This window comes from Salarias fasciatus, chromosome 9, assembly GCF_902148845.1.
Source record: "Salarias fasciatus chromosome 9, fSalaFa1.1, whole genome shotgun sequence".
NCBI classification, from domain to species: Eukaryota; Metazoa; Chordata; class Actinopteri; order Blenniiformes; family Blenniidae; genus Salarias; species Salarias fasciatus.
In genome coordinates, this window is record NC_043753.1 from 20235259 (window position 1) to 20249193 (window position 13935).

Here is a 13935-nt window from a genome sequence, read left to right on the forward strand (position 1 = left end):
TGTTGTTCTCTGTTCAGATGTGACTTCATTCCAATAAACAACAGCCCCCACTAGTGGCCCTATGTTCAAACTATATTTCAGATGTAATAATTTTCAAAGCGCTACCAAACTTTTATGTAATGAAGACATAGAAACAAAAAACTGCAGCTCTGTTTTAACTCCTTTTTAACTCCTTTTGGTGAGATTGCAGGTTTGACCCAGTTTAAGACTAAAAATAAATGGTGCTCTCTTCACCCACACATCCAGCCCGACCTTTGCCCTCTGGATAACGAGGTGTCTTTCTCCCTTAAATGTCAACGTGAGTGCTTTTGGGGGCGTTCGGCGAACTGCCGCTGTACTTTGAAAAAGCCCGACAATAAATACCACACACACCGAACGCCGGAGACTGCAATCACATTTTATTTATTTATCTTTGCTTGAGCGCCACTTATCAACACCGACTTCCAAACCATGTGGATTTCACCTCCGTGAACGGGAGGAGAAGGTCACTGCCGCCTGCATGTCATGATTTCTGAATGCTCAGGTGGACAGGATTTGTTGTCGAGCACTTGAAGGTGAATGTGTGTAGCCTTCCTCGTCCAAACACATAACAGATATTCAGCAGCATTCGAGTCGAACTCAAGGTAATGCTCCACCGAGGCTTTTAGTACATCTTACACTCACTGAGGTCTGAACGTTTATTATTCCTGTTAAAACACTGACAACTATTTTTATTGCACTGTTGACATTTGTAACAGTAAATGAGTGCGTCGTGTTACTTTTCACATCTGTCTAATGTCTTCACTACCTGCTGCTTAATGCGTCCGAGCATCTGCTGTGATTTGGGTTTGCCGGTGTCATTTCAGGCCGTCTGCTGCTCACTCGCCCCGCTAACGCGCCGCTTCGGCCATTTCTGTTTGCACACAAGCGGTTTGTCTTGGCATGCCCTTTGTCTGGTTTATCTGCACGTCACCTGCGGTGTTTGCTTTACCGCGGCGCCCATCAGTCAGAAGCACAGGAGCGGGGGACCTGAAGTCGAACCCGAGGATGTCAAATTGCAACGAGTATGCAAAAGACACAGAGAAAAACGTGTGATTTGGCCGCGCCTGCATTATTGATACAGCGTTTTCAACGTATTTCGAGCCAGCTGCCAGGTGACCTTGCAGTGCTTCGAGCCAAAGGATGATTATTAAACCCACAGGAAAATGGAAATTCAAAGTGTGGAGATAAGATGCACTCAGACAACCACACACAGTCTCTGGCGACTGAAAGAACCAACAGTGATAAAGGAAAACGTTCAATCTAACACAGTAACGAATGGTACTTACAGCTCAGATCTGATCATACTTCTCTACTTTAAGTCCTTTATGGCGAAGAGGGGAAAACACAACAATGGATGATTGCAGAAATCCTTGTGAAACAGATTAAGAAAAGTCATTTTGTCAAGCGGATCAAGACAAACATGTACATTGAAAATACGGAGGTTTGAATGCCACCTTTCTTTGGCAAAAAGAAATATTAGAAATAGAACAGAAAAATATTGTAAAATAAGTCAGGTTGATTAAATAACTTTCACAATGAAGTTGAAATTGAAGATGCTCCCAGAGACAAACATGATTTATTTCTGTGATATGAATGTGACATTGTCACTAAATATTTTTCTGCGTCAGTCAGTTTGTTTACATCCCACTGAACAGTTTGACACGGCTCTCATCAGGGGGTCCAGCGGTTTATTTGGAGGAAGTGGGCTCGCTGATTGGCCCACCGCCGGCCCAAATGATTGGCTCTGTCAGAGCCAGTCAGCAGATCCACGGGTGTTTACTTCCACATATTGTCAGGGATCAAACTTCCATAAACTTCTTTCAACCCGTGCTTTGTTTTTAGGAATTGTGATTGAGTCATTTTGCTCCAGGACTTTCTATTTTCTTCCAGATTTAAGTTCACACACAGTTTCTGACCGAGAGTTTCCAGAGTCACATTGTGAGTTCAGTGGGAAGGAACACCAGCCCAGTCAAGATCAAGAGCAGCCAAAAACACAAACTACTCACACACAGGCTGAGCTACAGTTTTGTTTTGGCGTCACTGAAAAGAACAAGTTAATGAAACATATAAAAATGTGAATTTTATCAACATATCTTACCAGTTTTACTCTGTGATCTCAAAACAATATTCCATATTAAAGACATTAAATCTCAGTACCGGTAACTTTAACTGACTTTCTTTCTTTCAAAAGTTTTATTTGAACCTGAATGAGCCTTTCCATCCTCAGTTTATAGGCGCATCACATTTACCTTAAATAAAAGTAAAACGATTAAAGCGTAGTGTCTTACCTAAATATAGCAAATGGAAGAAATAAGTTGGTTTATCCTAAAAACAGTTTGTATTATCAGAGACTTCAAAATCTTATTTTACTCAGTATTTTAATAAAAATGAAAAAAATCAAGTAAAAAAAACAGAAAAAGATGTATTTCTATTTTTTACATTATAAACATGCTGCTTTGTTTTTTTAGTGTTTCCACAGCTTCATTACAACCATAAGGTTACTTTGTAATTATTAATATCCACATAGAACCTGAAAATGTTAAACCAACATTGTTTCACTACAGAGAAATTTAGAAGAACTCACACGTTCCTGATCAGCAACTCCACTGAACAATTCCTGCAAAACGTCCATGTTTCAGCCTGCAGTGCTGAAATAAGTTCTTTTCACAATTCAAAGAAGAATATTTGAGCTTCTAAAACTTTTTCCTGTGGTTTTTAATACATTAACGACACATTAAATATATTAATTTGGTGTAGCTGAATTTTGGTCCATTCTGTGTTAATAGACTGTTACACATGATTGTACATAAACAGTGTTATGCCACTTTCTGGACTTTTCTGGATCAGCGTCAGAGGCTAAATATCTAAACATTTACCAGCCCAATAAAGATGAATACACCAAGACATGCATTAATAGCATACAGTATAAATAACACACCGTATTTTATTGTCATACTGTGTATAGAAGTAGATGTGCAGCATTTACCTTTAATTAAATACTAAATATTTACCTAAATCTTTTGAGAAGATGCGTTTAAAACATGCATGTGAGGTTAGCTGATGACCCTCGCCCAGAGGTGTGAAGTGAGAGTGTCTGTGTGGAGTTAACCCATTTACAAAAAAAGTCAGTGCAAACATGATTATTACGGTTTTAAGTGCTCTGGCCCAGTTCAGATCAAACTGTTGAATGTGTCATAATAATATAAATTACTTCAACAGCATTAACCACTAATAACTTATGACAGAGCCTCACCTTTGGAAAGCTGAGATTCCAGCCAGGAGGGGGGAAGGCTGGATTTTCCAATACATATACTTTATACAAGAGTTTTACAAAAACATCAATATTAAAATGAAACACTGTCAAATTCAGAGTTTAACTATTGGTTTTACTCCATTAACAGTAGAAAAATCAACAATATTAGCCCTTGTCAGCTTTTTAATTCACAAAACGTGAAGTGGCAAACCAGAAGGAGCCTTGAAATAGATTGTGAAGATGACTACTCTGCAGCACACCTGATTGCAATGAGGGCTCCATACTGGGCTTTTTCTCAAGAATAATAAAGAGATTGACATCAGACAATTTTTGCTGAAGCAGAGCTGAAACCTGTATGACACCAGTCCTGCAGGACCAGGGTTGAGCGTCCCCGATGGAGACATATTTACAGCAACAGAGCGTTGCTCTCAGCTGTGAAGGTGGTTTCACGTTCAATAAAAGCTGATCGGCTGAGTATCTATTTCTGAATATTTCACAATCACACCAGTATCAGCAGTAGCAGCCATAGACTCAGCCGCTGTGCGCCGGTATATCCTTCCGCGGAGCACTGTGTTTGTTGCAGATCTGTGTGTATCAAAACATTATTTTAAAGGATTGAAAAGAAAACACGTCTTTTAAAATGTTTTATAACCGTTCGGATTTACTTCACGTGCTAACACGCCGTCCCCTGGACCACTGGAAGGAGTATTTTGTCCACTTTCGTCAGTCTGGCTCTGACTCCTCTTCACCTCCAGCAATTAAGCTAAGCTAACTACAATGCTAACAACTGGGAACCAGCCACTGGACACAAAAAAGGTATTTATGAGCTTATCTCACTTTGTCAGTGATAGGGAAAGGGCGTGGGTCCAAAATGTTCGGAGTATTCCTTTAAAGTTGAATCTCCATGAAGTAAAAGTGAACCCAAATAGGGAAATCTTGGAAATCTTTCTAAAACTACAAACGTCATGTAGCAATTGATTCTGCTATTATGATGACTACACTGCTGGTTAGCAATAAGCTGTTTTCAGAAAATTCAAAGTGATGTAGTAAAATTTTGACGATAAGAACGCTTAAAATAGTTTTCATATTCTGAAAATCTCTGCTTCTGTTGACAGACTGGTCAGATACAAGGTCAAAAAAAATGGTTTTCAAATTCATATCCTGAATATATTTTTCATAAAAGTTTATCATTTTTACAAGTGTGGGCTAGTTCCTTGGTGGATCAAAGGTTATGAATAATCTCCGTGCAGATAAAGCACCTCTCTGGGAAACTCTCTTAGGTGTGTTTGAGGTTCATTTACCTACAATCAAGCTGAAATGAAAGATGAACTGATGTTTCAACCACCTCTCACATCCCAGCGCCTGTGAAACACAGAGAAATGAGAAGTGAGTTTGAATGTAAATCTTTATATAAACCGAATATATTAATTATTGATCTGATTTATCCTCACAGCTATCTGATCAGGAGAACGTGGACAGATGGATGAAAGATGGATATAAGAATGTTTTTCAAGAAAGTAAGTATTGTTGTAACAGTTAGCTCCAGCTGACAGCAGAAAGTCCCTTGTTATTAATAAATCAAATGTTCCTTGTCTAAGAAATAAGAACCTGGTTTTAACATAATAAACCAGGGTTCTCAAAGCTTTTTAATACAGGAACCTCTTACAGGGGAGAACATTTTTCAAGGACTCCTCATAATCCTCACACAATCAAAAAAAATCTGCCATTTGTAACCCCACATGTCATAACAATTGTCTACTTTTTGAATGTTCAAATCTAAATATTTATGTTCTGTGTAGTAGAAATTAACTTAACTACATTAAATTGGAGTTATGTCAGTGCAATTTCTATGATTTTAAACACAGGCAAAGTCTTATAGAAGCTACATTTTCACTCTACAGCATTCAGAATTTTAAATGTACAGTTTTCAGAACACGAGCAATGTTGTAATGTGGATGTTAAATTCTAGTCAGGCAGGTCAGAGGTCAGCTCACATGTTCCAGTGGGGTCCTGGAGTTACAGCAGCGTGAGCAGTTCCATGTTCTGTGCAGCACCAATCAAGTGTGGGGTTCTGAAGATTCTTTCCTTCATCAAGTTACTACAAACAGTATGAACACCGACTCAGTCCTGATGAACCAAGTTTGTTGAACAAACAGCTCAAAACCTTCTGAAGTGGTTCAACACTCATTGACACTTCTTTGAACCATTAGCAGAAAACTGATAAACACCTCCGATGGCCTTTTGTTATTTAGAAGTGTCTTTCTAATTGCATTGCTTTCATAATGCTGCATTGACTTTATCTTTACTTTCTGAATTGCAGTAACAACTGCACTAGATTTGATACAAATGAACCCAGTCGTTACTTAATGGGCACATTTATGAACACTGATATATGTGTTTTGTTCTGATTTGTGTATTTTTGCGTCTTCTTTTCATATCACTGTTATATTACTATCTCAGTAAAAGTTTAGGTTTTACCTTAATTTATGTAAATTAAGGTAAAAGTATAAAAGTGGCTTTAGACTTGGTCGAATAAAAAAAAAGTTTATTATATATCCTGTAACTATATTTACAAAATGTAATATCAAGATTTCCATCTGAAGGTTTTCCCAATCACAAAACATGAACAGTTTTATTCCAAGTTTATTGAATCTGATGCACATTTGGTTTAATGGATTCTTTCAGATAATAACAACTGACAGCATTTTACTGAATTAGTCAAAGATATTTTGCTGTTTTTAGCTGTTGTGTGTGTGTTACGTGTTTGCGTTTGTGTTGTCTCTCAACAACTGCTGTCACTTTATTTGGATTGGAGCATCACGTGGTGCAAAAGCCCCTCTTGGTTTACTTTCTTAATTTACTGTCTCGTTGAGTTAATGTCATGTCTTTGCACGGTGTTTATTTGTCTATTTTTCAAACTGGTTTACTTTAGAGATTGTTTTTCATTTTTACACCGTCAAAAAACACTGCTGAATAAAGTTATTTGAATGGTTACCATGTTAATCCCATGTATCCATGCAACCATGTTTCAATGCTGATGATGTCATCACAGTACTTTCATCCCACAAGGTGTTCGACCGGCAGCATTTGTGTCTGGTTTATGAGCAGGTTTCAGAAGTTCGGCAGGATGGACGGTAAATAATTAACGTTTTCTGTGTTTTTAGAAATGATTTCTTCTCTGTTTTCACTGTTTCTTGCTTTTTTTTTTGCTTCGGGTTTTGTTTCTTCATGTTTTTCCCATCTTCGATGATGAGTTTCTGTTTCTGCCTTTGTTTTTTGTTCGAATTTGGTTTTTAAAATGTCGCTCTGCGTCCGTTTCTATACTTCCATGTTTGGTTCATGTCGTATTTCTCCACTTTATGAAGAGTTACTGTCGTTTTCCCGTGTTTTCGTCGCTCTTTTGAAGCCGTTTCATGTCATGTTGAGTCAGGTCTCTGTCCATTTCAGTTTAGTTTCATGATGGTTGTTTGGTGGTACTTAGGAATATCCTTTGGTCATCTTCATACCATCATATGTAAATATTTATTGCATTTTATGTGTATTTGTGAGACTTTTCTATGCCTTTCTGTTAGTTTCTAGTTTCTGCGTGGTTGTTTCTCTTACTCTGGTCCTGTTCTCGTTCACAGATAACTTTAGCACAGCGAGTGAGAACGGTGCAGCGTATTCGCGGACCTTGTCTGTGAAACGACGCATCCACCACGAGGAGACCTCTGAGAACAAAAGAGCGAGACTTTCAGAGTCACTGGAACCTGTTTCTGAGGGGGAAGCAGTGTTCCAAAGACTGAAGGGACTCATTCAAAAAGCTGGTGGCTGTCTCTTGAAGAAGAGCAGAAAGAGAACCCGTGATGAGCTGCATGAGGAGGCCTCCTCATCAAAAACAGGTAGGGAAACTGGTGGAGTTTAGTTTAATAAGTTTAATAACCAGTGCGGATCATCCTGACCTGGTGTCCTGGTCTGTCCGGTGAAGCAGTGTTTGATCATCTCAGTTTCTCCTGATGATGCTGATGTTTGGTGTTTTTCTCAACTGCAGGAAGCTGCGACATCAATAAATCTTTAGATGGCTGCAGCAAGGATGAGGAAGAAGGTCCGACCACAAAGAGGCTGAGAAAGGGCACGTCAGTGGCGGAACAATGGGCCACTTTTCTGGCCAAATACAAGCAGCAAGGAATGCTCGGCGAGGGTGGCTATGGGCGAGTGTTCATGGGTCTACGCAGAGCGGATAATTTCCCGGTAAGTGTAGGAGAAACTGTGTTTCACATGCTGAGAGAGCTCATGTGGTTGGTTGACAGCAGGAAATCTCAACTTCTGGGGACCAAAACCAAAATATGTGAGGTGAAAAATTTGTTTTCAAGGGGGGAAACTGCAGAGTAACTTCATCAGTCTCTTAACGAATCAGTCAATACCTGTTCAATTTCACTCAATTAACAACGGCTGACCGTCAACTGATGCTTCAATAGGCATCTTCCTCCCACTGACTAAAGTAACTTTTAGCATCCAGAATACTATAGAGAATCTTCCTCCAACTCACATCGTGACTGGAAAGGAGTTTTTCCCCTCCAAGTGATGGAATTTTAGCAAACCCCCAGATTACAGAGCATTTTCCTCCCACTAACATAGAAAGACTGAAAAGTAGTAAAACAAATGTACTTTTCTGACCAGTTTTATTTGCAGCAACTTAAAAATGTGTCTACATTTCTCAAGAGGTCCCGAGTGATCACTGCTCATGTGTCCATTTTCAGTAACGTCAACAATCAGCTGCTGTTTCAAACATCCACATGTAGTTTCTGATGTTCAATCAAAAAGAAAAGTCTGGAAACTGAAAAAACAAAACTAACTAAAGCTTTACTTGCGTTTCACAGGTTGCCATCAAACATATCAAGAAAATCTACGTCCACAAAGAAGTGGTAAGTGTACGTCGGTAAACCTGTGCTCACCTGATTCCCACCCTTCTTTCCGTGGACGTCTCCCCTCACTCTGTGCTCTCTCTTGCTTTCAGGACCAGAACGGGGAGGAGTTCTCTGCGGAGGTGGCCGTCATGTCCAGACTCTCAGCTGAACGAGCCGAATCGGGGGAGTCGGCGTCCGTGGCGCTGCTGGACGTTTACGACCTGGGCCTGGAGCAGGTCCTGGTCATGGAGAGGCCTGACCCCTGTCAGGATCTGCTCCGCTACCTCAAGGCCCACAACGGCTTGCTGCAGGAGGGGCATGCTAAGGTAGGTGACCTTCAGTCAACCATTTGGTTCAGCCACAGTCCTCACAACCAGACAGTTTAGAGGACATGAAAAGTTTCTTAAAAAGTGTTAAAAGACCCCTGATCCAGTTGTGAGAGCAGATTTCCAGGATATAAACTGTCGTCTTCTCCCAGGTGATCGTCAAACAGCTGCTGGCTGCTGCAGCTGAGCTGGAGCGCCACAACGTCTTCCACCGCGACATTAAGCTGGAGAACATCCTGATCCAGTCCGAGGGAGACGCCCTCCGTGTCCGGCTCATAGACTTCGGGGTGAGCTGCTTCTCTGAGCCGTCGTCGCTCCTGAAAACCTTCGAAGGTGAGATTTCCCCCCACTGAGAGCTGAAGTAAGCCATCGTGAAGGTCCACCAAACAGTCCCTCACCATTTTCCTTCTTGTGCTTTCTTCAGGTACGGTCACTTACAAGCCTCCGGAGTTCATCAGCAGGGGCAGATATGCTGCCGGACCCACCACGGTGTGGCAGCTGGGGACCGTCCTATTCGAGCTCCTCCACCAAAACAGTGTGTGTGGCACTCTAGAGTTCCTCACTCAGAAACTGAGGATCAGGAAGACACTGTCTGCAGGTAAAACCAGCTTCCCCTGGCATCCCTCTGCTCTCTATCTTCTCTGCTCTTCTTAATTACTGTGATTTAGTTCTACTTCCTGTATTCATCGGGTTTCTTTTCTCTTTTTATTCCTCCAGAATGTCGAGACTTCCTAAAAAGATGCTTAGGAATAATTCCTGAGGAGAGGTCCACCGTGGAGCAGCTGCTGCGTCACCCCTGGCTCCATTGACCTCCATGACCTTATTCTGACGGTCATATCCATCCGTCAAGGTGCTGGGACAAGGTGCTGCTGGTGCTGAGTGCGACATCGTGCTTTTTGGCTGCTGCTGGTGGTCGGTGGCGGCGGATGGAAAGATGGCGTGTCGGCGTCCGTCCGGGGGGGCGGCTGGGCGCTCGGTCAGAGAGGCTCTTCAGAGTTTTAATCTCTCAGCTGGGACATTCTTCCTCTTAGTTTTAGGAATTTCAACGATGTGAAGAAATTTTGTCTTCAGACATCTAGTTTTAATAAAGTCTTAAAAAGTTTTCTGGGTTTTTAACGGGCATTTATTGCTGACCTGATCTGTTCATATCTGATCTGATTATATCTGACTGATCTGATCTGAGTAATCTGTCTGACAGGATGAGACAGTGAGAACAGTAAAGCTCCTCTGAATAACGGCAGCCAGTGATCCTCTGGGCTGACGACAAAACCCCTGGAGCTCTTCTGCTAATCTGATTTCCACGCCTGCTGTTGTAAATTGAATTGAAATGGAAATTTGTGGAAATATTTAGCAATACCAGGCTGTAGTAAACATTAAGTCATTAGGTGGAAATCTCTCAGCTTTATCCCTGAAAAATACAGAAGATTCCTGTAAAAAAAAAAAAAAAAAAAAAAAAAACTGAACCTTGGGAACAAACTTGTTTTTGAAACATTTCGGTCGTTTCTCTCCTAGATTCAAGTTGCCCTGCAAAGTTCTTCTCACAGGAGTTAGATTTGTTTAAATAACAGAACAAAGAATGATCTCTCCATGTCAAAACGATGAAACATTACGAAATTGTGTTTTTCTTCTGTCAACTTAAAATTTTTACATGAGGCTGTTTGTCATGATAATGAGGGAGACTTGGATGAATCTCAAACACAGCTTTTTATTCAGCAACTCGGCTCAGTACAAAACTGTTAGCTCTCTGCTAACGCGCGCTCATTTCTCATAGGCGAACTCTCTCCGGTGACATCATCTGAAAACACTCCTGCACTGGCTACGGTAGCCTCATGGTGACATTAAACTTAAATCTCACAACATCTCCCTTCTTAAAAGAAAACTAAACATTCCGGGTTTACTATTTCAGTTAAAGTGCAAATTATTCTTCATTTCTGAACTTAAAATACTTTCTGGTAAACAACATCTGTAACCCTATTATTCTCAATACACTTTAACACGTTAAACAGTATCAATTTCTATTAACATCAGTATACAACATAACTCTTCTTCTGACTTTTTTTTTTTTTTGAATCTCAGTCTCTCCTCTCTGAACACAGGACATCATCAGGGTAGACTACCCTCAGTCCTGAAAAGGGATTATTCTGCCCTTGAACAGAGGAAAATACTCCTTTAGTCTCTGAATCTGAGAGGCAGCTTAACTTCACGGCCTCTGGCGGTCAGCCTCCGGGAAGTAGTGGACTGAGGAGGAGACCGCGGGATGGAATCTGACGACGGTGGGCTCCGGTGTGGTTCTCGTGGAGCTCCTGTCAGGATGGCTGGGGAACTGCAGTCCTGGTGGGGGACAGGATCAGCACTCTGCTGATGTGTCGCAGGTTTGTCGGTCTCCGGGACGGCCTGAAGATGTCGTCTGTTGCGACGAGTCACCGTGCCGCTGTCCATCTCCACCACGTAGGATCTCGGTTCCTGAGATTTACTGATGACTCTAGCAGGAGTCATCCAGCCCTTGTCTCCATCGAGTTTTACTCGGACCTCTTGACCTGGGTGCAGCTCAGGGAGAGGACGAGCTGAATGTCGGCGGTTGTAAAAGAACCCGTAAGCCTCCTTAGCTGCGGCGTCTTTCTGGTGTACGAGGTCGTAGTTGACTGGTTTTGGCTGTAATGATTCCTCCAGTGCTGGGACAGTCGTACGAATCTGTCGACCTGTCATCAGCTGTGCGGGACTCACTCAGGTTGCAGCGATGGGTGTAGAGCGATAGCTCATTAGAGCCAAGCAGGGGTCAGGCTGTTTGAGAATGTGCTTCGCTGTTTGAACTGCTCTGCACCATTGCCTTGTGGGTAGTGAGGACTGGAGGTTATGTGGGTGAAGCCATAGTTCTTTTTGAACTCCTGCAACTCAGCTGATGTGAACTGAGTGGCGTTATCACTCACTAACTCCAGTGGAATTCCCCATCTCACAAACATGTGTTTAAGCTTGCTGATCACATGAGCACTTGTAGTAGTTGAGAGGGAAGCTATTTTAATATCTCGTGAAAAATATTCAACTACGATGAGGTAGTTCTTACCATCCAGCACGCACAGATCGGTTGTGATCCTTTGCCATGGACCACTCGGCAGCAGAGTCATCACCAGTGGTTCTCGTCTCTGTGTTGGTTTGTGTTCTGCACAGAAATCACACGACTTCACTTTCCTGGTGATCTGGGCTCCTATGCTGGGCCACCACACAGTCAACCGGGCCCGCTCGCGACACTTGGTGAGGCCCTGGTGACCTTCGTGCAGCTGGTCTAGCACGCTGGATCTGAGTGCTGCTGGAACAACAATGCGATCATGGTACAGTACTAGTCCATCAGATTCAGAAAGGTGAGCTCTGGCTGTGAAAAATCCTCGCAGTGGTGAGAACTCTGCCATTCTTTGTGGCCTTCCGTTTCTGATTAACTTGATCGTTTTTTGAAGATCTGCGTCATCCTGAGTGGCTCTGCGGATTTCCTCCATCTTAGGTGAGGTGATTGGCTTGTTCTTTACCACAGTGTTCACATATGCTCTGACCTGATCATCTGTGTCTGACTTGTTGTCTCCGTCCAGAGGGTGTCTTGATAGTGCGTCTGCCACCGCCAGCTGTTTCCCTGGGACATGCTCTGCAATGACATCAAACCGTATTAGACGCATAAGCAGTCTCTGACACCTCAGTGGCATTTTATCCAGATCGTAGCTGTGATAGAGTGGGACACTCTGTGGGATGTGGCTGATCTGATGGCTTCCTTCGACGGTGCTCCGGTCAGAGAGAATGGGCTCGGAGAGTGGGATCCATACAACACTTTATTCCAAGTTGGAGTGCATAGGTATATGTGCGTGTGGTTTTTCTGTCATGGACACACACGATATGCACTCGTCGCTGGGGACGGCTTCAGAGCAGAGGACACACTCAGTAAAGGAAGTGACATCACCATTGTGCGACTTCAAAGTAAAATACCCGCTAAACACAAAAGACTTTCTGACACAGCTGCCCCCAAATTTAGCGATAAATTTGAAACTTAAAGGAAAGTCCAACCTAAGCGGCGTCCTCTTCATCCTCCCGGATGAAGAAGATCTTGACCCAGATGCCGCACAAGGCGCACGACTGGTCTCAGGTAGGTCTGTCCCTTTATTTTGACCTCGGCTGCCCTGACACGTCCATCTGTGCCGTGACAGGTCTTCACCACTCTCCCAATCGGCCACTGAGCTCTGGGTAACTGTGAATCAATCACCATTACCACCTGGCCAGTGGTAAGATTGTCAGTGTCCTTATGCCACTTCGACCGCTGCTGGAGGTCAGGAAGGTGACGACGGATGAAGTTCGACCAGAAATGGTCTGCCAGGATCTGGCTGTGGCGCCATCTTCTTCTGCCAAGAAGATCACTGGATGCGTAGATTGCCTGTGGGAGTGATGCATCACGCCGCCCCATCAGCAGTAGGTTTGGGTGACAGGATCTGGGTCAGCAGCATCAGCAGAGAGGTATCCGAGTGGCTTAGCATTGAGTATTCCCTCCACTTCAATCAGCACAGTCTGCAGCACAGGCTCGGCCACAGTGTGATCCTGGAGGACGACTTGAAGAGCTGCTTTGATGGACTTGATCTCACGTTCCCACGTACCGCCGAAGTGTGGTGAACCCGGGGGGTTGAAACGGAAATCAATCTTCTGTCCTGCCAGCTGTTCCTGGAGAGGAATTTCAAGAGCAGCAAAGCTGGCCTGCAGCTCTGCAGCTCCCCCTCTGAAGTTGGTGCCCCTGTCAGCCAGGATCTCGAATGGCTTGCCTCTGAGAGCAATGAAGCGGCGAAGTGCCATCAGGAAGGCATCGGTGTCCATGCTCTCCAGTAGGTCCAAGTGCACACAGCTCATCGTCATGCACTTGAAAATCAGACCCCACCGTTTCGCTGTGCGCCGGCCTATCTTGACGTTGTAAGGGCCAAAGCAGTCGATCCCTGTCGACCAGAAAGGTGGCTTGTACAAGCGGAGTCTGGTAGGAGGCAGGTCTGCCATCTGAGGGATCACTGGGGTTGCACGCCACTTTTGACAATCAACACAGCTGTGCTGATGGTGCTTTATGGACTCTCGTCCACGGAGGATCCAGAACCTTCTCCTTATTTCAGCGAAAACTCTCTCAGGGCCAGGATGCAGCAGGTCGGCATCATATTTCTTAATGAGCAGCTTGGGATGTGATGTTTGGGATCGAGGATGATGGGATGTATAGCATCTGGGTCAAGATCTTCTGCTCAGCGTAGTCTACCACCAACTCTCAGCAGACCAACAGCTTCATCATACTCTGGGGAAAGCATGAGTAAGCGACTCTGTTTTGAGATGAGCTTACCAGCAGCCAGGACTTCAACCTCCTCCGGGAAGGACTCACGTTGGGATTGCCTGAGGACATGCAGCTCTGCTGTTTGGGCTTCAGCTGCAGTCATAGGGGGTATGCTCT

General features: G+C 43.4%; 1 protein-coding gene across 1 annotated transcript; it reads left to right on the top strand.

The window, feature by feature from the left end:
• The first annotated feature begins 6401 nt into the window (after positions 1-6401).
• Positions 6402-9295, top strand: LOC115394767 (serine/threonine-protein kinase pim-1-like). Its single transcript, XM_030100116.1, has 7 exons — positions 6402-6408; positions 7305-7504; positions 8134-8178; positions 8271-8486; positions 8639-8819; positions 8911-9084; positions 9204-9295. The coding sequence occupies exons 1-7, from the start codon at positions 6402-6404 to the stop codon at positions 9293-9295; spliced, it is 915 nt and encodes a 304-aa protein (XP_029955976.1).
• The last annotated feature ends 4640 nt before the right edge of the window (positions 9296-13935 follow it).